The sequence below is a fragment of the Anser anser genome, assembly GCF_964211835.1.
Source record: "Anser anser genome assembly, chromosome: 6".
NCBI lineage: Eukaryota > Metazoa > Chordata > Aves > Anseriformes > Anatidae > Anser > Anser anser.
In genome coordinates, this window is record NC_139726.1 from 31,414,298 (window position 1) to 31,438,314 (window position 24,017).

General features: G+C 50.6%; 1 protein-coding gene across 11 annotated transcripts in view; it reads left to right on the forward strand.

Moving 5' to 3' along the window:
• MLPH (melanophilin) overlaps nt 1-24,017 on the forward strand; it is a 30,417-nt gene that overhangs the window by 4,554 nt on the left and 1,846 nt on the right. For 8 of the 11 annotated variants that reach the window (XM_083841414.1, XM_083841410.1, XM_083841417.1 and 5 more), the window contains 15 exons: nt 4,435-4,499; nt 5,884-6,008; nt 7,917-8,138; nt 8,259-8,395; nt 9,866-9,904; nt 10,497-10,588; nt 11,300-11,428; nt 12,558-12,756; nt 13,680-13,843; nt 17,977-18,060; nt 19,588-19,779; nt 21,654-21,848; nt 22,927-23,082; nt 23,186-23,275; nt 23,959-24,016. In XM_083841414.1, coding sequence (XP_083697540.1) covers nt 4,435-4,499; nt 5,884-6,008; nt 7,917-8,138; nt 8,259-8,395; nt 9,866-9,904; nt 10,497-10,588; nt 11,300-11,428; nt 12,558-12,756; nt 13,680-13,843; nt 17,977-18,060; nt 19,588-19,779; nt 21,654-21,848; nt 22,927-23,082; nt 23,186-23,275; nt 23,959-24,016 — 1,947 coding nt within the window. Of the gene's footprint in view, nt 1-100; nt 1,731-2,108; nt 2,184-4,434; nt 4,500-4,635; nt 5,082-5,883; nt 6,009-7,916; nt 8,139-8,258; nt 8,396-9,865; nt 9,905-10,496; nt 10,589-11,299; nt 11,429-12,557; nt 12,757-13,679; nt 13,844-17,976; nt 18,061-19,587; nt 19,780-21,653; nt 21,849-22,926; nt 23,083-23,185; nt 23,276-23,958; nt 24,017 lie in introns of those variants that run through there. The other 3 variants (XM_083841420.1, XM_083841419.1, XM_083841412.1) reach the window with 3 other exon arrangements.

Below are 24,017 nucleotides of genomic sequence, written 5' to 3' on the forward strand. Positions count from 1 at the left end.
CGTTCCCTTGCCAGCCTGCTCTCCTCCTCGCTGTTATTCCCGTGGTGAAGAGTGGCTGGCTGCTCGGATTGGGGGGGGGGGGGAAATCATCATCTGACCGGCCCCAAACCACACAAACACAGCAGCCCTGTGGTTCTGCCTTCCCCTTCGGCTTGCCTCGATGGCTGGAGGAGGAGAAAAGCAGCTGATGCTGCTTCAGCGCTGGAGCCAGCCGGCTGTGTAACCAGAGGCTGCTGATAAGCAGGTGACTTATCAGCCCATCTCCACTTGCAGCATCCCACCGGGGTGTCACAGGGAGATTTTGCTTCAAAACCCAGCCCAGGGAGAGGCTGATTTTGTGCAGGGCGCCTCCATCACCTTCTGCACCATCTGCGTTAGGGTCAGCGCTGCCTGCCCCTCCTGTGCCCCAGCTGGAGCCTGCCAGCAGGGCACGGGGAGCCAGCAGCACGTGGAAAAGAGGGCAGAGAGGGCCAAATGGAAACTCATTAGGGAGCGGATCGACCAGCAGCCCTCCCTCGGCAGGGCTGGCGAGGTTCCTGTTGCGTGCCCTTGCTGCGAGCGCTTGTGCAGCGGTGAGCTTTGCGGCTCCATCCTGTCCTTCTCCTCCTCTCTACCCCTGGGATCACGTCCGACAGGGACAGCAGGAGCCTGAGGGCTGGGAGCCAGCACCAGATGATGCCACCCAGCTCAGGAGTGTTATAAATTGCATACATCACAAGGAGCAGGTTTGGGATGGATGGAGATGGAGCTGCGGGCATGGGAGCTCCGCTTGTCCCCAGCCGAGCTCCGGGGCTCTACGTCTTCATTTCCACACCAACCTCTGCCCCATCGCACACCTGCCCAAACTGTCTCCTACCAGCCCAAAATCTGGCCAAAATCTTTGTGCCCTTGCTTGGGGTTAAGGGCAGAGAACAGGACGCACCTTGGCAGGTCTGGGAGTGCCATGGCACTGTCCCATATTGGAGCGGGTCACAGGAAGGGAACAAAAAAAAAAAAAAGAAAACTATTTTCAGACAGTGTTCAAATAGATTGAGCAACACTCTGAGAACGCCCCGTGGTGTGAGCACATACCTGTGGTTGGCAGAGCTGGGCTTGGCCAGCACAAAACACCCCATGAAGCCTTTGGGGTCCCCGAGGAACCCAAAAACCCTCATAGGAGAGGATTAGGGGAGAGCATCATCTCAGAAATCTTAGTGAAGAGAGGGTTATTCCAGCACAGCCGAGCTGCCCTGCTTCCTCGCAGGCTTTGCCACCTGCATTTGGCTTGCTGGGTAGGTCAGCACTGCATTTATCAGCACCGGGATGTGGCCTTACGGCCGCACAAAACCTTATCTCATCCCCTATTTCCGTGTGAGCAGGGCGGGTGCCAGGCTGTCCCTCTGGAACAATGAGGGCTTGTTTTTCCCCAGGGGAAAAAGCTGTGATAGGCCACACCGGGGCCCCGAGGTGCTTTCACTTCTCCTGCTTGCTCCTCCTGAGCCGTCCTGCAGGTAGAGATCCCAAGGCCGGGTTATAAACCCCACTGTGGAAATGTTCCCAGCACTGCTGTGACCCTATTAAATGCTCTGGCAGCCAAGCGCACTTGTTTGTGTGAATTTCCTGGGTATTTTGCCAGCTTATGGGATAGAAGTTGGGGTGACCTCCCAAAGGGTGCCCTCTCCAGGATCCTACATGCTGAATTTGGCAGCAGGGCTTTGTTTCTGGTGATCAGCCCCGTCGCCTCGCTCCCGGTAAGTGTAATCTTATTTTTCGTGGTTATTCCCCCAGGTTTGACTGTAAAGCTGTGTTATTGCCCAGCATTACATTAAAATCCATCGCAGCCCAGAGAATGGCACGCAAAGGCCTGAGGAAGTGGGGTATCATCCCCTCCATCTCTGTTTCGGTGGCACGATCGGATGCCAGACAGCAAGTTATCTCTGCCCCGCCGTTACGCGCCGCAGCCATCCTCAGCCTGCCTGAGATGTGCCGTGTCTGGGGTTTCAGCTCAGAGAATCTGGGCAAAATCTGATCTCAGTGTTAGATAGCTCTTTCCACGGACTTGCCTCTGCTCAGTGGTGGTTTCTGATGCGTAAATAGTGAAAGCAAAATATCGGGGTTTTTGTTTGTAGTTCGGTGCCTAGAAAGCAGGGTCCAAGTGAGCTCCAGGCCAACAGTTTTTGTGCATCCGAAATCCCATATTCGAGGTAAGGTTTCTGGTTATAAACACATTGAATTTGGCTTGGGGATGTCACTTTTTTTTTTTTCGTGGATCTCAGCCAACCTCCGGGGACTCGCCTCTGGTTTTCTTCAGAAATACCGAGTCCTCTGCTGTCAGCCCTTCCCTTATGTCGTCTCCCCAGCAGCATCTCTCAGAGGGCTGGCGGCGGCAGAGGAGACGTGGGGTCTGCTTCTCTGCCTGTTAACGGGGTAAGGAGACCCCTCTGGACTCCAGCAGAGCAGGAACGAGCTCAGTGACGGCAGCCTGTGTCTTCAGACAGCCCGAAGCAAGCTCCCCAGACGTGCCCAAACTCCTGCATTACAAACTCCTGCGTTTCCCAGGCTGCTAGCTCTGCAGAGCCCTTTGCCTGAGCACAGTTCGTTTGCGCCCCTGCTAATTGTCGGAACAGGAACATCCAGTTAGCGTCCCCACCTGGTAAACGGGATCTTCTTTGCATCTCTGTAGGTGCTCAGGGCCCCAGCTGTTCCCAAAGCAACTGGCAAAGCCTGTGGCCACCTCCGCAGTGTTGTGGAGCGAGCAGGCTCCTCCACCCTAAATTTTGTGACCCATTCAAGTTCCTGTGGCCCATTCCCCAAGTATTTCACTCCTAAGATGCGTGATCAGCATTAAAATTTTCGATGAACTCCCTCAGAGCCAGGTTCTGACACCTCGTCGCCCAGACGATAGCAGGATTTGTGCACGCCTGGTGCAGCCTGCTGAGCACAAAACTTGGTTTTCTCCTGCTGTAGCAGCACATAAGCCATTGAAATGCCTGTGTCTGAAATGGCCTTGAGCTCACGCTGATTTGAAAGGGGTTAGGACTGGGTGCAGGACTGGCAGGGGAACATGGGCAACGCAGTGAACTTGGATCATGTTTTGGGGCTTAGACCTCTCTGCAGGCAACGCAGCACTTCTCAGGTCAGGTAGACAGCAGGCTTGTAGCATAATTCATCAAAAATCTGGTTAGATCCACACTGGAAAAATCTGGTTAGATAAGAGAAGGGAGAGGTCGTGCATCCTATTGCTCCACCACCCAGCTTTGTAATGCTCACATGATTAGGGAAAAACCCTTGAAATCCAAATTCCACCCTGTAAATGACACTCCATGAACATCTTTTTTCTGATCCTGTGACTGTTGTTTTCTAATTGATAATTAATGTTGAAAGGCCACTTTCTTTAAGCGAAGCTGTCGGGGTCATCCTGGCAGCATCCAAACAAGCTGTGGTCATGCAGTAAAGTAATTAAATGGTCGTATTAATAGAAAAAAAAAATCCCTTGTGGGCCACATACAGAAATAGCAGAGGCATATTACACCCCTTCCCTGTCCTTCTTGTTTTGCTCTGGCGTGCTGGGGTTGGAAGATAAGAGGTCTTTGTAGAAGAGCTTGTGCAAGTTCCCTCTGCAGCACTTGGGGCAGAAGTTTGGAAAATCAAACTTCATTATTCTTTTAAAAATAACCTGTTCTGTCCCTTGGTTTGGCCAGGAAGTGCCCAGAATTACCAGGTGAAAAACAAGGATCAGGAGTGAGAGCATTGGTAGGCTCACTGGGGTGGGATTCACTGTCTGTGGAGATAAGTGAGCAGTATCTCATCCAGTGAGCTTGTTGAAATCTGCTCACGGAGGATGGGTTTGCTTCCAGTTATCAGAAAATACACCGGAGAAGGCCCAGGCCACTTGTGCTCTGTATCAGTTTACAGTTGATTTTATAAATGACGGCCAAGAAATGCAAAGATAACAGCTCACATTAATACCGTGCTTAAAAGAGCAGCCCTGAAGGAATGCTTCTCTTAGGGAACCTACCCCCGAAATCCCATCCCTTTATTATCTGACAAGGCCAAAAATCACAAACTGAGCCCAAACTTTACCCTTACCTGAATTATTAGGAGGGGCTTAGCTCGTAACACTTCCCTCTCCATTTTGCCACTCCGGTCCCCAAGAGGACCAAACCCAAGAGCTTGAACACATTAAAAAAAACCCCTCCTCCTGCCTCGCATTCCCACTCCTAACTCCCACCCCGTGCAAGCATGGTCGCCGCAAGCACTGGTGAACTTCATGTCATGCTGTCTGGCCCCATGACACGTGATAGCATCTCTCTGTGTGGTTCCGTTGTTTGGATAGATTTATTTTTTTTTACATCAGTTCACAAGATTCGGGAGCCCACGTGAATAATTGTTGGAGGAAGCGATGACAGGGGAACCAGCTGCGGTCAGGCAGATTTAATTTTCTTTCCCATGCAGAAGCTGTGATCGCCGAAAGCCTGCATCTGAACCTCTGCAAAACTCAGCAAACTGCCTTGAAAGAGGTAAAAAAAAAATCCTCCTTTTTTGGCTGGTACATTGAGTTGGGGTGGGGGGAGTCTCCCTAAAATAATGTGGTTCCCAAGATTTATGACTATCTATGGACCTGCCTCCAAGAAGCTGCCCATGTGATGTTTTTCTGGCTAAAACAGCACTTTCCGGGGGTGTGGGGGCTTAGGTGTGCTTGTATTTTTATTTTGTTTTATTTTATTTTTACATTTTCATTGTGTAGCAGGCCACATGTCAGTGCATCCTTGTCCTTGCATCCTTGTTCTTGCATCCCAACGGGTGCAAACCCAAATCTGAGATCCCGTCCGTGCTTGCACTGAAAGGCCCTGGAACAGGGTCTCGTTGTGATGTTAATTGGTGTCTATTGACCCACTTTGCTGTTCGGATTCAGTGGGGCTTTCAAATAAGCTTACGTAAGGGCAGCTCGGCTCGCCTCTGCCCCTGCCAAAAAACTAATTGCCTTTGTGGGACCGAGTCTGCGCTGGACATCAGTGCATGGCTTCCAGCGGGGCTCCTGTGTTCCTCCTCTGCAGCTCAGCATCTCTAACAACTGCTTTTTCTGCACCAAATTCCTCCAGGTAGGGACTCAAAAATCCTCTTGTGGCTCTGTTCATGGAGTTTAGCCTAATCTTTGTTTCAGGAGAGTTGGTGGGGTAGAAAACTCCCTTCAAAAATCCTTCCCTGCTCCCACCCGGCTGAATGTTTCTCCCCTTTGCTCCTGCTGGCTTGTTTTTTGACAAGATACCTGTCAAGGGAAACGAAGTGTGCCTAGCATTGCTCCGATGGAGATAAAGAAAGGGTTTCTTTTAATGTACATGAATGTTGTGCTAAAACACAATGTTTTACCCAGAGAGGGAACAGCAAGTATGATAACAAGACCAGCTTTGCTAATTGGATTATTGCAATTTAAATATATTCCTTCATGTATATGAAGTGCTTTGTTTTTCTTTTAATCCTGTCAAACCATCTTTTCTTGATAACTGTAAATGAGGGGAGCACCATGTCCAAATTAAGCTGTTTGTTACAAGTGAAGCTCAGCTTCTCCTGGTCACTGGGAGAGCAGCTGATGAATACAGGAGGCCTGTTTCTGGCATGGTCATGCTGGTGACAGCACCCCAAGGTGCTTTTTGTTCCCCACACAAGGCTGTAGGTGCAGGATGATGGGTTTAAGGGTCGAAATACAGCAAGGAGCAGAGGCTCGGGAGTGCAGAGGAGGTGCTGGGGCAGGCTGGCGGGACCTGGTGTGCTGGAGCCGGTTGCTCCGGGCGAGCTGGCACACCAGGGGATGCTCAGCCCCGTGCCAAGCCCCGCGGCTTTCCTGCCTTTTTTCCCCTGGGGAGGCGTTTTAAGCTCCGTGACGTGGCTGCTTTTGTCACTCAGACTCGCCAGCGTGAGATGGGGAGGAAGCTGGATCTCTCCAAGCTGACCGATGAGGAGGCCAGGCACGTCTGGGAGGTGGTTCGGAGGGACTTTGACCTGCGGAAGAAAGAGGAGGAACGGCTGGAGTGAGTACCCACACCGTGGGGTCTGGCAGATGTCACAGTATTTACTGTGGGAGATTGGCAGTCAGCAATTTAGTGGGTCCTGGGAGCCCATGGGGTCCTATAGAATCTCTGAGAAATAACTGAACCTGTTGCCAGTAGGCTTAAATATGTTGTGTGTGCCACTCTGGGAAAGTTTTAGGGAACCATAAATGGTTGGAAAAAGAATCAAAAGTCACCAGAACAGCAAATGGATGTATGTTCATACCCTTACAAACAGGGTGTTTGATAGAGATGATTCCTCCACTGGATCACAAGGGAAGGGTGAGGGGCGGAGAGTCATCCTTTGCTAGGGATTTCCCCTAGGATGCTCGCTCTGGAAGAAATCAGCATCAATTTCAGCGGCAGAAGAAGCAAGTAGGTTTGAAAAATCCCCTTTTCATGAGATGCAGGAGCGCCTGGGAGCCTCGCTGGCTTGCTGGTGCAATTAACTGGGAGATTTGATGACAGCTGGCGGGAAAACTGGTTCGCCTGCCAGGGGGGATTGCAGAACACAGCATGGCAGTGGGTGTCCTCGGCTCCTGCAGCTCTGCCCCTCCACGGAGGTGGACGAGGAAGGGAGCATGCCTGTATAAAACAAAATACAGAGAAAAAGGGTTAAAAGTGTCTGTTTCCTTGAGCTGTGTGTCTAGAAGCTGGTTTGTAGGGCTGGCACAGTCTGCAGCATCGTGAGTTTTCTGTTTGGTTTTTTGTTTGCTTTGTTTTTGGTATTCCCATAGAAATTTACTGCTTAACATTAGCACCGTGTTGCTAGCAACACTGCTAGGACAGTGAGCATCTGAATATCAAAAAGTAGATGCCCAATTGGGTCTTTATACTGATTTACGTGTTCCAGAGCCTCGGTTAATGTAAGCTGGAGCCGCCCCAGCATAACAGTGAATGGTGTGCTGGCAGCAAGCTGGTTTTAAAAATCTCCATGGGGAAAAAGAAAAAGAAATAGAGCTGATCTAATAATAGACCTAATCCTGGTGCAAGGATCTGGATGGCAGGAGGGGCACGAGTGGCACCTGGCAATGACTTGGCAGAGCTTTTGTCTTATGTTTTGCCTTCGTTTCTCCATGGCAAAGCCCTGGAGGAAAACTTAGTGATGGTGGAGGCAGCCGGGTACAGCAGAAACCCCATGAAGCCTGCTGCTTGCTCAAGGTGTGTGGCCCAGGCTGATTTCTGCTCTGGAATAGGCAGCTTCCAACCCTGCCTAGGCGGAAAACAAGCCTTGTAGGACCTTCCCTACAAGTCAAACAGCGTCTCGCAACCGTAGCCCCAAAGGCAAACATATTTGGGCTGGTGCAGAGAACAAACAGAGAGCCTTCAGGCAGAGCCTTCGGCCCCTGCTCTGAGCAGGTGGGTGGAAATGTGTGTTTTGGATGGTCCTGACTGTTGCTGAGGGTCCTTCCTGCATGGGGACCAGCCCTGATAGCCAGCTCTGGTGGCAGAGAGGGCATGCTCCCCAAATTGTTCACATTAGCTGGGCTTTCACGGGAGCATCACGAGCATCTCCACCGGCTGCGGCCAGAACCTCACTGCACAAGCATCCTGTCTTTGATATAAATCTGTGCTGAATTTAGCACCGAGGGACTGGATCAACACCTCTCTTAATTCTCCTTAATCTAAGATTGTAACCTGCTCTGAATCCAGAGCCCGCCGCTTTGCTCGACTCCGCTTATTTAACCCCTGATTTGTCATTAATTAGATTTGCCCTGCAGCTGTTTTCCACAAGCTGTGGGGCTCAGGGTGCTCCCTGGAAAATCATTTCCTGAAATTATCGAGGGTTATGGAGTTCGCCACGTGAGAGGTGGCAGAGCTCGGTGAGATTACATTATATTACTGCCCACCACATAATGCTTGTCCCTCTGCTTTGGGGTCTTTCTGCAGGGAGCTGAAGTGCAAGATCGACCAGGAAAGCAGCAAGAGGGCGTTCCTGACAAATCAGTCCCACCTCAACGAAACCCACTGCGTCCACTGCCTGCAGCCCTTCAAATTCCTGCTGAACAGCAAGAGGCAGTGCCTGGACTGCCACTTCTACACCTGCAAGAGCTGCAGCCGTTACAACAAGAAGGAGCAGGGCTGGGTCTGCGACCCCTGCCGCCTCTCCAGGTACGGGGAGAAAATCTGTCTGGGGTCACTTGGGTGACGAGGGAATTGGGGTGCTGCAGTCCTCCCAGCCCCGTGGCGATGGGAGGCTAGCTCATCACCCTCTCTCCCCTCTTGGAGCAGGATTGTGAAGATCGGGTCCCTGGAGTGGTACTACGAGCACGTGCGGTCCCGATTCAAGAGGTTTGGAAGCGCCAAGGTGCTGCAGTCCCTCTATGGCAGGCTGCAGCCAGGGCAGCGGGACAACTCGGCATTTCTAGGTGAGGGCGAGCGCTGGGGTGATACCACTGAAACCTACGGGTAAGAAGCCTGAGCTCTGTCTCCAGCAACGATTAATTCTCTCACCTTGCCTTGCGTTCCTTGGGCAAGGAATTTGCTTATCAGATGTGCTGGCTGCCCGCAAACAGCTCCCGGGCTTGCTCCGTGGGGGATGTGATGGGTTTTTAGCTCTGTGTCGGCGGCGAGGTGAAGCCGTGTCTGTCTGGCGTGCATGGCCAGCAGGCACAGAACCCGCCACGGCCACACCAGGCCCTCGGGATTTTTAGGCAAAACACCTTCCTGCTGGGAGTCTGCTGAGGGCGAGGAGTAAAATGTGTCCTCACAGGAGAGGGGAAGTGACGGCTGTGGGTATACAGCAGCGTGCGTGTCAGCAGGTGGCAGTGATTTTCAGGCTTTTAACCTGTCTCCGGCATCCTCTGCTCGGGCTGTGACTTCTGCCTGCCTGGCAAAAGCAGCCAGAGCAACCTCCAGGTCCGAAAAGCAGAGGGTGCATAGAGCCAGCACTCATTTTTCCCAGTGATCTAACGATTTTTACAGGCAGTCTGATGGAGCTCTGGCACAGACAAAGATGTATCAAAATTAGCGAACTGCCTGTCACAATTTCTGTACTCTTCTGAGCTCCATGGACCTTCAGGATTTCTGAGACCGGTCTGACAGTGTATAAACACGTGGTGAAAGCTGCTGTTAATGTGCTATTATTTACTGGATAGCTGCTAGCTGCCATACAAACAGCTGCTGCACTGCTTTGTCCATTTCCTTGAAAAGCCAATGTGGACTTTATTCCCACCATGAGAAGCACTGGAAAAGTCTGCACAAATACCATCAATATGAGCTGATTCAGTCAGTCCAATCGTTTTTCTGTCCAGACCACTCGTGGCAGAGATATCACGAAGAGCATGGAGGATAGAGGCAGCAAACACGAAATTAAAGGGCTGAGAAAAAATTTACACAGTGTGAGAATTCATCAGACCACAAAGCAAGGACAATCCTAGGGAAAACCAACCCCAGTTTGAGGATAACAATGTTTTAGACTTCTTTAAATTGAGATTCTGCCTTCTTTTTCACAAAGGCAGGTGATTTTTTTTTGTCTTTGCTTCGTTAACAAGGCTTGACCCTTGAGGAAGCAAGAACATCCTTGCAGGACGCTGCTTGCAGAAGTATAGCACGGTGCAAGGAGGATGAATTGTTTGCTGTGGCTTCCCCTCCTGCTGCATTCCCAGCCTATGATGTGTTTCATTAGGACTGGGGAAGTGGTGGCAATGAGCTTTTTGATTTTTTTTTTACAAGTTCTGTCTCCGAGTACGTGTTTTGTTCCTTCTAAAGTCTTTTCATGACTGTGCCTTGTGATGGTTAAGACTGAGAACTCTGGTGTACTGCAGCTCTGACTCTTGTTCTGTGCAAATGACCTGGAGAAAATGTATTTATTTTTCCCATTTTTTCTTCTCATTTAGGTCTTCACGACAGAGTTTACAGCCTGCCAGACATAAACAGTAAGTTGGAAAGAGAATTGCAGTGTGCAGCTTGCAGTTCAGGAGAGGTTGCTGCTGTCTCCTCCTTTTCCCAGCCTCTGGCTGTGCGCTGCAGAGCTGCTGGGAGTGCCTGGGACAAGGAGGACGTCTCCCCACTGCTCGGCTCCTGCCCTGCAGTGTACCTGGGGCTCCCAAGGGTGGGTTCTGACACAACAGGGATTTTTGGTTACAGCCAGACTTGAAGCTTGCCAGCACTCATCACGATCTCAGTGCGTCTACGTTGTACGCTTAAAGCTGGCTGTATTTGTGGCAAACGCACTGAATTTGTGGGTTTAGGTTTTGTTCATTAGGAGGAAAGGGTTGGTCAACTTTGCCTTTTGATAGGATGAGAGAAATTCCAGTCCCTTCCCATCCTGTGTCCTCTCCCCTTTTACTTGTGCAATGTCTGTGCTCTGGCATAGTGTGCCAAAACCAAATTAACTGAGAGAGGTGTTTCTGGGGTGGACTTCTTCATCCCAGAGGAGAAGCAAGGTATGATGTGGTAGGGACTTGCCTGCCCCAGGGGTAGGGTGCTGAGCTGCCCCTGCACAGCGTGCCACTCTCCTCCCTCCAGGTGAATGCCAGCTCCGTGCCAGCAGCATTGGGGATGACAGCAATGATGAAGACGATGCCCTTCGTGGGGCCGAAGCAGAATGTTACAGCAGGGTAAGCCTTTCCTTCTGCCACCCCTTCTGCCTCGCTCTGTGCCCTTGACTGCTGCTGACCTGCCGGGGGTGGTGGTGGCTTTCTGTTCCTGCTAGGAAGTGTATCTGTCCTTGCAGTACGCATGAAATCTTTCTTTGAAATGCTGTTAATGTTACATACCTCCTGTTACACACACATTGTTCCAGCCTATGGTTATGTGCTGCACTTCACACCCTCAGTACTTCACTTTTCATCTACCCTTCTGAAGTCTTAGGGGCTTGTCCAAGCCACTCCTGCCCCAAGGCACCCAAAGACCTCGCAGACATGGGGAGATCTCACCCACAGCATCCCTGGCTGAAGGCAGGGAGGTGCTGCAGGACCCGAGAGCAGCTCCTGGACTTCTTTGAGGGGTCAAATTGCTCAGCTTGCCCACTGAGCATTTATAAACCGGGAGAGAGTCTCTCTCTGCCTGTTGATGGCCACAGTCCTGATCCAGAGCTGTGGAAATCAGGAGCCTGCTTTTCCTTGACTCCAGTATAAGCGCGTGCTGTCCTGTACACCCGGCTCCTTGGAAACAGGACAATCCTGAGACCCAAATATTCTCCAGAAAAATCATGAGCCTCACCTTGGCCTGTGCACAGATTCAGGCAGACTGAGGAGACGAGGATCGTTTTCTTCAGGACCAGCTGTGGTTCATGCTGAGTTCTCCTTTCTCGCACTTTCCATGCTAAGATGCGCAAGGCAAAGCGCCTTCTGTCTGTCCATCCCTTTGATTTCGAACTGGACTCGGAGTACTCTTCCCAGTCTCGCCGCCAGTCTGCGCAGCTTTCTCCAGCACCAATCAGCCCTGATGGCTTCCAGGTACTGGGGGGGTGGTGGGGTTGCTCTTCTGCCTCTCCTCCTCCTCAACTCCTCTGCCACCTCCTCGGCCAGCCTTGCAGCTGCTTGGTGGTTCTGAGAGGCAGCGGTGCCGATCCTCCCTAGAGCCTTGCTGTATCCTCTCCCATCCCAAGTCCTTTGCCAAGTTAGGACAACTGAGCGGAGTGGGATGATCAGTCATATGAGATACCAAGAGATTTTCTGCATCTCTCCCTTCAGATCCCTCAGCTGATCTCTGCAGGCAGCTGTTTCCTTGTGTTGTTCTAGGGCTATGGGACACTCTAATTTCCCGCTAGCTTTTGGAAACAGAACATTCACTAGTCAAGGGACAGAAAAAAAAAAAAAAAAAAAAACAGCCGGCTCTCCCATCATACCATCTAGTCTGGAGCTGTTTTTCCCACGTGGTGGCACTGGGGACGTAGGGTTTGAGTGTCAGCCCCGCAAGAGGGGCATAGAAAGGAGCCCGGTGCACCCTGGAGGGAGCCGTGTTGTCAGGGCCCCACACCTGCTGTGCTAGCACCCGGGTGCCTGACCCCAGGCTGTGATAATTTAAACTCTGCTCCTAGCTAGAGCTAAGATGTTCTGAGACATGTAACAAAGGCTTTAAAACAGACAAACAAAAAGGCAATCCACACAATTCCACATAAATTGATACGAGTTTGGGGAAAGGAAGTAGATTCATTCTTTCGTTATCTAAACCTGCCCTTGTGCTGCAGGATTTAACATTTAGGGAGGGCTGACCTCTGCCAAGATGATCTGAATCCAATTTATCATTTGCAGACTATTTGTGGAGCAGAAGCTCGTTATTATTTTAGTAAGCAAAAGGGCACAGTGTTTTAAAAAAGTGGATCTCGGGGACCAAGGTTTTTCCTGCCTAGCTTCAGGGACTCTATACCTATTTCTCATAAAAATTAACAGTGCCCCCTGGCAGTGATCCTAAGTATTGCTCAGTTTTGAGCAGCAAGGTTAAGAGGCCTTTAAGCTGGGTTGTTAAAAACTGGCATTATAAAAGATCAGCCCATGCATGTATTGGAGGACAAAGCCAGGAATTGCTAGGAAAGGGAGAGGAGCCCCCACTGGCAGCAGCCCAACAGCAATCCTTGCCTCTCAGTCCTTCCCAGGTTTCCCCAGCTCGGCTGAAGATGCCCCCCAAGAGCACAGGGTGGAGGAAGCAGGTCTGGCAGCGGTCTTCCACCACATCTTGCAAGAACAGGAACAGCACCCAAGCCCTCCAGAGCAGCTCTTCAGCACAGAGGTTCATCTCACCATCAATTCACGGAGAAGGAGCCTGGAAAGAAATACAAAACCTGGTAGGTGTGTGGGGCTGGACTCCTCCTCTCTCCTTCTGGGGAAAGGTGGCTGAAAGAGCAGTTGGACCAAAACGCAAATGGCTTTTTGAACAACGTCAAAGTGACTAAAAGGCTTGAGTGTCAAGACTGATTTTTTTTTTTTTTTATTCACTAAAGAATCAGCTGAAGTTATTTGGCTGTAATGGGCTGGTTTTGTCCCCAACAAAATCCTGGTCGCTGGCTGCACGGGCAGGCTGTGGGGTCTGTGGTTTATAAATACCCTAACAAATGAGGGCACAGAATTTGCCTTTTATTACCACTGTCTCCTGCTGTGACAGCAGAGCCAGGAGGACTGAATGCCATCATTTGCATAGGCAGCTGTGGAACATATCATTCTGGGTCTCAAACTGCCTGGCTATATTTTCCAGTGTTTGACTTCCAGAGCACTGGGAAACACTGGATAAACCTTAATCTGTACCATTTAAATCCCCACTCTGAGCCCCTCTGGACTGTTAAGTCAGCAGGGCCCTCAGGCTTGTTAATTCCCTTTTCCGCAATTGTTCTCGTCTCATTTGAAATCCTCCTTTAAAAGGTGTTGGGTCTGCTCTTTTAAATGCTTCCTCCTAGGCTGGTACCCCTGAGATAAATAACTTACCAGCACCTGAATGAAGGAAAGGCTGTGTCCAAACCTGGACTGCCACAAAATCGAAAAGGCACTGTCAGTTTTTGGTTTAGGGCACAGCTGTTTGGGGCATGAGCGGGCAAGGATGATGCTCCTTGTTCCCAGCTCCATCTCAGCAGCCCTACTTGCAACACCGACAAAGGACAGAAAGAGTAACCTGGAGAAGGGACTGGTTATTTGTTTGTCTTAGGGATGGGACTGATGTCCAGGAGTTCGTATGAATCTCTGGGATCTTTTTACTGAAGCCTTCTCTCTCCAAAAGGCAGCCCCTGGGGCGAGCAGCCCCGGTCCCCGTACTCTGCAGACATGGACACCTCTGATGAGGATGTGAATGGAGCCCAGAAGGTCCCTTCCTACCTGCCGCACCATGTGAAACGCCGGAGCAGAGCCTCTTCCCAGGAGAACATCAGCCACTCGGGAAACCAGGTATTGAGCAGGCTGCAGAGCCCCTTGTGAGACCACGGCTGTGGCCAAGCCTCTGTTGCCAGAAACCACGCTTGTTATCTGCCAGGTGTGGCTCAGAGGTGAAGCAGACCCACAAGTAACCACAAAACACACAATAAATTTGCACAAAATCATTGCCCCCTTCCGCAGAGGTGCAGTTTGGCATTGGCGCCTGCCAGGTGCGGGCCCAAAAGGGATTGTAGCTCCCTGCATGCTCTGGATCCTTCTGTCTTAAGGATCCAGGGGAGCAAGGAGTGTGGCCATTACACTTTGCCAAGCAGGGTGGTGGGATGGGGGATGACCTAGGAGCTGGCTTGTCCTCTTGTCACAGCCGGGTGGCACCAGCGAGACGAAGGCCCAAGGCCCCGCTCTGCCCCCTGTGCTGTGGGGACCTGCGAAGGTGGCCATGACACGCAGGGCACGCCTGGGGCCTGGAGGTGCATTTAGGGCTCGTCCTTCCCTCATGGCGAGGGAGAAGAGTGGTTTCTCTGCCCCGTTAGGTTTACACAGGAGCACTCTGGACCTTTCCCAAGGCCTCCTTCCAGCCTTTCCTCTTCAGCAGCCATGGCTGGGAGAAAGCCAAGTGCTGGCGTTTCCCTTTGTACACGCTATTGTTGCAGTAACAAGCTTGCCTTCAATGCTGTCAATTCTCCAGTCTGTCCCCATTAAACTGCAACCTACCTATAGTTTTGCATGTCCCCTTTCTTCAATTAGATGTGCCGGGGCTTTATGATCAGGCCGAGGCTTGGAGATGTAATCAGCCTTGAGATCCTTTTCTTTCATGGTGTGGAGTGTTCCAGCCCCGGCAGGACTGGGTCAGGCCAACCTGCCACGTCTCTCCCCTGAATGAGAATAGGAGAACAGTCTACAGAAGGGTGTCGAAAGGGCTGTGAGCTTGTGTTTTAATTGTAAATAAGGACCTGCAGTCCTTGACGCCACCTTTGAGAAAGGTCGGTGGTAAGAATGGTAAAGCCTCCCTCAGCCCTCTTCAGCAGCAAAATGCACATTGGTGCTTGACTACACAGATATATGGGGAAGAAATTTGCTGGTTTCTGCTTACAGGGGTGATTCTGCCATCCTGGACCCTGTTTTTGGCAATGGGTAGGGGGTCTGTAACTGCAGCCATCCCTTATCACCATGCTTCCTGTACCTAAGCAGGGAGAAACCTTTCCTTTCCTTTTCTTTCTCTCAGCGTATGTCCAAATTAGTGAATGTGCTCCGTTTTTCAGTCCCCAGTAAATAGAAAAACCTTGGACTAGGTGTCCTTAATGAGGCCACGGTACGTTAGGCATGAAATGTGCACAGTGCTTTGCAGTGGGGAAATGGGGCCAAATTCCTACCAGTGCTTCAGATGACTTCCTTCATCGCCTCCGCAAGCCCTTGCTTAAGCGCGGTCCGGTGTGCTCTGTGTTTTGCTCCATCACACCAGTATGAAGGCTGCTGTGGCACCTCGTCACCCTAATGGTTATGAGACATCTTCTAATTCCCAATTCAGCCCCATTTGTTCTTATGCCAACACCATTCATTAGCTTAAATAGCTCTTCATCCTTCCTGCCCTTTATGCTGCTGATGCATTTACAGCTAGCAACCACGTCCCGCAGAGCCTTCCCCTGGCCCAGCAGGAAGAAACCAGGCTCCATGCTGGCCCATTAACTTTGGAACAACACACGTGTTGCTGTCACTGTTGGCCCAGGAGAGGCCAGGTACAAGCCCAAAGAAGAGAGAACATCTTTCAAAACTCGGAGCTAGTTTGCAATTCCACAGCAGGCAGGGAGGAAAATGCAGGTTTCAGTGCTAGATGGCTCCCAGCTGGTGGTTCAAGACTGTGCCTTGTAGGGTCCAGAAGCATCTTTATGAACACGAGTTAATCCTGTATCGCATCCCATAGCCTGTTGCTTCAAAGGCAATGTTTTCCTGACAGACACCTTGTTGTCTTTTGAAGGCTTCGAGAGATGGAGAGCACATCTCTTTGTCCTGTGTCACTTCCACCCCACAGATGAAAACCCTCTTCGCTACAACTGCTTTGGGTGCAAGTTCATCAAAATGTGTTTGATCTGAAGATCTCTTTTGCTTTAACTCTGGCAGGAGCATGCTTTTCAGTCCCTAACAGAAGAAACTTAAATTTTCTGGTAACAAAACCAGAGACTGGTCACTAGTCCTACGACTCCAGGAGCTGCAGGTGTTGAAATAAAATCCAAAACAAAAAACAACTCTTAAATCTGATGAGACTTGAAAAGAAGCCCTGAGCTGGGAAAAACTCATTCCCACACAAAAACATTCGGTTTCAGCAGAGGCCCAGGTCTTGGTCCTGAACAGGACCAAACCACAAGGAAAACCAACTTTTTTACTGCTTGGGTCTCTCCCCAAAAGCCATTCTAGTGGATTTAAAGGGATCTTAACTCTGGATTTCCAAAGCTCTGATGTCAGTCTTAGGCTGCTTTTCCTCTGATTCCTACAATCTGACTCCTTCATCTTTACCTAAAGCTTCTGTTAGGTGTCTTGGGTCTCTCCCAGATGTCTCCTGGTTAGCTGAGAGGCTGGAGGCAACACCTCTGCTAAAATAACCTGTCTTCACTCTCTGGAAAAAATGCCATTTGCCCTAGCTGATGTCTTGCTTATGGGCTGTGATTTATTTTGGTTTGTTCATTTAAGCTTTTTAACAGAGATCAGGGTTCAGCAGCCTTTGTCATGTAGGGTGGGGATGCACCCCAAGGGGTGCACCTTGTGTTGCACAGTGAGCATCAGGCATAGGAACCAGCCTGGCTTGTGAGGAAGTGTGAAAAAAAGCTCTTCAGCTCCTGTTCTTGTTAATAGCAAGCCCTGCATTATGCTCTGACCTCCCCGAACTGCCGCGGTATGGATAGCGCAGGTAGCACCAGGTGCTCGGTTCACGTTGGTCTCCTCTTCTGAGCTTTATGGTCCATCGCAGACCTCTCATTGTCACCGGAGTGGCACAAGAGTCAGGCCCAACAGTACCAAGAAACCACTTACAGCTGGACTGGATTGCTTCCTGCCTGGAGGCTTAATGCTGCTTGAGGATGCATTCAATCCAGGACGGTAATTACCGTGCTCTGCTCTCCCCAGTGTCAGGTTTTTATATTCATCTTCACTTAAGCAGATGCAATCTCTCCAAGCTGTTGTGAGGATCTAATTAATCAAACACCAGCAAGCACAAAAACTCAGTGAGAGGATGGAAATGTTATAAAAACAAAGCAAAGCCCTCGCATCCCTTTGTTGCTGCATTTACTCATTGCATTTACTGCTCGCTCCCTTTTGAATGGGAGGCAGCCACTCAGAGCACGAGTAATGTGGAAGGTGGCGTTTTATCTATGTAAAACGGGCAATATTTTTCATCATTTGTATTTTATTTGTTTTGATCAAAGGACGAAGACTTGTTTTGGAAGAAAGCAAAACTTCTATTTCTAAAGGAAGAAGGAAAAAAAAGTTTCCTTTTATGTTTGCAGTGATTTAACCACAGAAATTTGTCATGGCTCTTGAGCATAGAAAGCAATTTCTCTTTGATTTCCAGAATTTTGTCTGTCTGACTCCTCTCCTGGTCACTTTTTCATCTGGAAGAGGAAGGGAGAAAAGAGGGGCAAGAATCTTGATAAAGCATTGAGAAGTGAGAAAATTTCAAAGCATTTTGGGGAAAACTTTCAGTTTTACATTTTCTATCTGGAATTTTTTGATGGGAAATTCCTTCTTCCCTTCGTCTTCCTCTCCCAGTGCTGTATTCAGCAGGGGATGGTGGGGTACTAGCTGCATGAAAAATGTCATAGCAGGGAGTGAAAACTGATGTTGAGTTGAATTTGGGGCAGTACAAAAATGGTGGGAAGAGAGTTGGCTGTGTCACATCCTGATGCCTCTGGACATCAAGGGACACTCTGGGGCCGGTGGTGAGCGTTTATTATAGTTTATTATATTTATTTTAGTGACATATGGGGTAAACCCTTCTGCAAACCTCCTCTCCTGCTGTGACTTCTTTGGGGAGCCCGTGGTGGTGGTGCCTTGCTCTTTTTGTTCTGCTGGTTGCATGTGCCTTGGGCTGTGTTCCCACCGTCCTAGCAGTGGCGGCGGCTCTGTCCTCTACTCCTTTTCTCTCTTCTTTCCTCTAGATTCATGAGCTCAACAAACGCATGTCTGCAATCGAACGCATGCTGAACCGCTTGGAGGAAAAAATCCTGGTGCGCTCTGCCGAGGTAACAGGGCAAAGCTGGGGAGAAAATGTGGATGGTGCCCATCCCTTCCCCTCCTATCAGCTGGTCCCCATGCAAGCTCCTGCCTTCCCTGCCCTTTCTGCACAAGGAAAACAACTGGGTTTTGCTTTGGTTCTCTATTAAATGCTAATTTCAAGAATATTTAGAGTAAGAGAGCAGAGGCAAGAAGGATTTCTGTATCTCCTCTGGCCTGCCCTTGTCTTACTATGCCATCAGTCTCAGAAGAAAGCAGCTAAATTAAGTTAAAGTTGGGCAGCAATGTAGAATCTGTGAAAACATAGGCCACTTCACATTGATTTGGGGTTTCTAACTTTAGACTGTGTGCTTCTCTTTTCCTTCATGTGAACCCGTTAGGATGAGGTGCCCTGGCCACGAATGGCTCAGTAGTGATAATTGCAGAGAAGTCCCCCAGGCATCTAAAAAACAATACAATTTCTTATTCTCTCTCAAATTCTTAACGGGAACAGACATTCAGTGTTTCTGTCGGTAAATCCGACCTGCAGAGTAGGAGGTGTGCATGTCTGCAGGTGTCACCAGGCTGGCAGAGCTGCAGCCATCAGCAAAACCTCCAAAGCATGGCTTTGATCGCCTAACCAGAACACCTAGAATGGTCTGAGGTCTAGAAAAAATTATATATGGGATTCTTTAAATGCCAAGTGGTTTAACCCCAGGAAAGAAAAGATAGGGGTGAGGGGAACAGAAGTATCCAAGCAGGTAGAAAGGTGCTTCAGGGAGAAGTAAAGCTTTGTTTCCGTGTCTGCGGCAGATCGGGGTAGAGGTCATGGGTGTAAGCTGCCGCAGGACAGCTTCGGGTTAACTATTAAGGGAAGCTTTCTAGCAGAAAGGATAGCAGGGCCCTGGAATAGGTTGCCTGGGAGAAAGGTTGCCTGCTGCAGATGCCATTATTCGAGGCTGTTAAGAACAGCTTAGACAAAAGCCATCAGGTATGATGCAGGTAATTGTATTCCCGTCTTCACTCGAGGGACAGTGAGTTCAGTAACTTCCAGAGATCCCTTCTAACTGCTGCGAGTTTAATGGGTTTCTTCTTCGGGTAAAATGAATCGTGTGTAATAACAGGGCCGCGTGGAAATACGCCCTCTGTCCTATGGGAAAACGTGCTGCCTGTTTTCTCATTGCAAACCGGAGCACCTAGGGGCTCTGATGCAGTACAGCCAGGCTCCCTAGGGGGATGCTGGTTCGCACGGCTGCTTCTCTTAACCTGGTGGATCTTCGGGTTGTTGTGAAATGCTCCCCATGGGCCCCATATGGTATTTATTTTGAGGAGGACAGCCTAAACTTACTGTTTTGCTCCCCACCGCCTGTGCTCGGTGAAGGAGGTGGTGGGCAGGCCTGGGGGATGTAGGCACGGGGCGCTCCTGATCCCCTTTGGTGCTGGATGCCCGGCTGGTCTTGGTGAGAGTGTCTGGAGCCAGACGCACACCCTTGTCCCCATGGTAGAACCGTGCATTTACACAGGTCCCTTCTGTCCCTTCCCTGCTGTCCTTTCAGTCTCCAGACCCAGAGCCCCAGCTCGATCCCAACGCCGAGGAGGAGCAGCTGAAGAGGAAGCTGCAGGAGCTAGCCAGCAACATCAGCGACAAAGAAGTTTCCTCCGAAGAAGAGGAGCGTGAAGAAAAGACAGGAGTGAAGAAACCAGAGATGAGTTCCTCCAGCGATGACATGGCCAGTGAGGCTCGAAAGGTGATCTGTGCCCTCCTACCTGTGCTGTTCTGGGCTCCACATTTGGTTCCTTCCTCCCTTGCACCATTACAAGGTGCCTCTTGTTTCATCCCACACCTCCCAAATCAAAATTTTGGGTCCCAATTCCACTCTACTGGGTCAGTGTCACCTGCACTTAGAGCACTGTGCTGCCTCCCATCGCCTCCTGCTGCCAGCAACAGGAGGAGAGACCATTTGGTGCCTCTTAAATTGAAGCCCAGATTCTCTGGATCTGCCCTAAATTCTGCTACTTTTTGCCGAAAAGGCAGCCCTGAAGCAGGGAGGATACCGGCACACTCATCTCAGTGGGGTCAGGCGGGCAACACAGAAGTCACCCAGCTCAGCTCCGAAGCAGAGACCCAGCTGAGTTACAACAGCCCAAGTAAAAGCAAACCTGCCAAGGGAAACAAAAATTCAGCTTTTTTGCATCACGGTAACACTTAGAGCAAAAAACATGAAATACGTTTGTGGGACATTGGGTTCGAAATGACTGCAGTGACGTGTAGATGGAGCAGTTTGGGTTAGAGGCTGTGGCAGCATAGATTTTTTTTTAACAGCAACCTTCCTTACACTTTCCTTTTGTTTGTTAGAGGTATTTATGAGGGTGTCTCTTGTTAGAAAACAAAGTGATGATGTGAAAGAAACTTGATCTGCAGTTATCAGACCAGAACTCAGAGTACATTTATCAGTGGTGGGCACGAGCCCTAATTAACATCAGCACCCTCTCAGTTGAGAGCCAGGTTTGGATTTTGCTTAATTCTGAGTTTTTTTTGTGCAAGTCTCCTGTGTAGTTGGGAAGAAGTCTTCTAATGGGGGAAGGCTGCGGTAAAAGCAGGCATTCCTAGGGGAAAACGTGAAGCTCGGCGCCGCACAGTGAAGGCACCGTAAAATGATAAAAGTGCCAGCAGGACGGAGCGGGCTGGTTTTCCGCAGAGCGGCTTGCCTGGAAATCCGTGCGGCTGTAAACAAAACTGTTTGTCTTTGTCTTCAGCGCACACATCACCCCAATCTCCTTGGTTTCTAGGGAATTATCAGCCGAGAGAGAGATGATGAGCTTCTTCGGTCTATTTTTTTTTCGGTCTATTTTATTTTACGTGCTTTCTGACTGATCAAGCGACGGGGCTAATGCAGGCAGCGCTTACAAGCGTTACTGCTGTCAGCGCTCCTTGGGGTGGGAAGAGAGGACACGAGCCCCAAGTTCTGGCCATGTGGCAATGCAATACTTTTCTTTTTTTGTTATTGACATCCATGCTCAGGCCTGTAAGGCCATGTTAGATCTCACACTTTTCCAGTGCAGCATCAGAACCAGCCATCCTGGGAGGAAAAAGGGTAAGAGAATGTCATGGGTTTCCCCGGAGGAGTAAAGCTGTAAGTCAGAGCTGTTGTCCTCCCCTCCTGTAACACCTTCAGGTGGCCGGACGCTTTGGCAGTCTGACAGCTCCATGGCATTGCTTCCAGGCAAGGAAAGGTCCCTTGGGAACCTTTCTGAAGCCTTCCTGCGCCGCGGGGAGCCTGCCCGGCAGCAGCTCTGTGCTAATGGCAGCTCCCCACCCGCGTTTCGAGGTGATTCCCTTTGTCACACCATCCCCAAAGAAGCATGAGCTGAGATCAAAGCTCTGTTTTAGCCACGCTTCCATCTCTGCTGGAGAGCCCTTCAGGAACAATGCAAGCCCTTTAATTATCTCATCTCCATCTTTCTCCAGCTCCCGAAGGCCTGATACCCCTTTTACCCCCTCTCGCGCTGTTTCGCACACCGTCAGCACACGTTAAAATAATGATAACTTCTTTTTTTTTTTTTTACCCCTTTCTTCTTCCTCCTCCTCTCCCTCCGCTTTGGCTGTGCTGGGCATTCGCAGAGGTCGTCGGCTCAGGCTTTGAGCGAAATCACGGCCGAAGTCCTGAGAGCCATAAACGCCACGGAGAAAGCGGTCTGTGAGTCGGTGCATGGAGAGAGCCAGTGCAATGGGCCCTGTGCCCCCCTCGGAGGGCAGCGTCCCAGCCTGGAAGATGGGAAAGGGCTGGCCGAAGCGTACCGTGAGTTGGAAGAAAATGTAAGGTTCCCAAGAGTTTTCTGGGAGCAGGGTGGGAATGCAGAGAGCCTCCCAGATTTCTTGTTTAGCCAGCACACTAAGGAATCGGAGAGGTTGCCTGTGTGTTCCCCATATGTATATGAAGATCCCGTGATCCTCCCATGTAAAATGGGGAGGAGCTGCCAAGGAGAAAGGTGGAAGCAGTGTGAGGGACCCATGCTCTCGGCCCATGACAAAAATGGAGAAAAAAATAGAACTGGGGGAGCTGGATGTGCATTAGCAGTATCAAAGTTTGGGGATTGTTCAGCAAAATGGTGGCCAAAACCCACTTGGTCCTCTTATGTCAATGCGTGTGGACAAATTAATGTCTCCTAAATTGCGTTGCTTGGACTCGCATCCTTGCAGTAGCCAAGGAGGAGGTAAGTGGCAGTAAAAGCCATGGTTTTATTAGGGGAGATAGTTGTGCTCCTCTCACCCTCTTATCTAAACAGCAAAGTCAACACGTTGCTTCCCGTAACGGCCGCGCATCCCTGTTCCACACCCCGTAGCTCATCTCGGTGCCGTGCTGTGCTCCACATGCGTGTGTTTCCCTGCCTGGGCCTGGCATCATTTCTGCATACCTGGAGCAGTTCCTGTGCAAAGCTGCTCAAAACCAAACCCCCAAATCCTGACCTTGCTCCCAAGCAACCCAGCCACACAAACACCCTTAAAAAAGAAGGACCAGATTTGGAGCATCAATTTTTCTCCTTCCCAGCTTGTTCCCGTGGGACGTGGCAGCCCACGCCTGGTCGCAGGTGCCTGCCTCCCCTCTGGGCTCATGGCATGAGGATGCTGATGCTACTCGAGGGGGTCACGGAGTTTTGCTCCTTCTTGTATCCAGCTCGAGCCTTTTGCTGTTTCACCCGGTTGGTAATTGCTCTCAAAAAGCCTCGGGAAGGGAGGAAATGAGATGAAAAGCCCTGCCGGAACGGAGTGGTGCTGTCAGTGCTGCAAGGCAGGAAGGCAGTCATAAAACAGCGGCAGGAGCTGTTGTGTCTGGGGCTCAAGAGGAGGAAGGTTAACTTGCAACGTTGTGGATTGTTTTTTTCTTGCGTTTCAGGTGTACCTGACTGCTGGGAAGACGTACCAGCTTGAGACGACCCTCGTGGAGCTTGAGGAAGGGGCTCAGCACGGCGGCACGACCGACTCGGAGCTGTCAGAGCTGGAGGACAAAGTGGCCTCGGCAGCCGCTCGGGTGCAGCAGGCAGAGAGCGAGGTGAGGGCAGCCCCAGGAGCTGGTGGCAGCAAATAGAGCTGGCTGGGAGTCTTCCAGGCCCTGCCCGTGGGGGTTTTGTTTATTTTTTTTTCTCTCCTTAAAGATATCAGACATCGAGTCTCGAATTGCAGCTCTGTCCGCGGCAGGGCTGACCGTGAAGTCTGTGGAAAAGGCAAGGAAGAAGAGCGGGCAGGTGAGTGCTGGGCAGGATCGTCCCAGTCCTGAGGGGTCTGTGCTCGCTCCTTCATCGCCACCTTCCCTAGGCACATATTCCTTACACACATATGAAGGGAGGATGGTGTATTTCGGGACTCCTCCGCGCTCCCTCATGCCCTTCTCAGGGGTGGGAAGGGGGAAAGCTCCACGGGATCACTGTGGCACTGCTGAAGCACTCGCTCTCTTGCCTCTGAGCCTGTGCACAGTGTGGGACTCCACTCCTGCATTTCCATACTGATTTTTATAATCGTGGGTCATCAGGGTTCCTGACATGGCACTGTGCTGCCTTTTTTGCTCACCTTAGATCAGTTTAGGCTAAACAGGAGAAGTGAACATGCAGACAAGGCAGGGTGAGGCTGTCCAAGCACATGCTGTACTCCATCTCCCATGTCTGCCCAGTCCCTCGGTGCAGATTTTCTCTCTGTGCCAAGCCTAGAGCTTTCAATATATGGGCAGAAAGCGGTGCCATGGCCGCAGCCCATCGCTCTGACAGCTCTCCCTCCTCTGGGCACTCCAAGAGCCCTGTGCTGCTTCTCTGTGCTCAGGCATTCACCTCCCCTCTGGAGGGGGCTCACTTTAAAGTAGTGGACAGGCAGCCTCTGGGGTACCTGGGTCCCCCCATCCCCTTCCCCACCACTGACATCTCCCCCTCTCTTGCAGGAGATGTCTGGACCACAGTTCCTCTGGAGGAAATTCAACAGCCCCCTCGAAATTAGCGG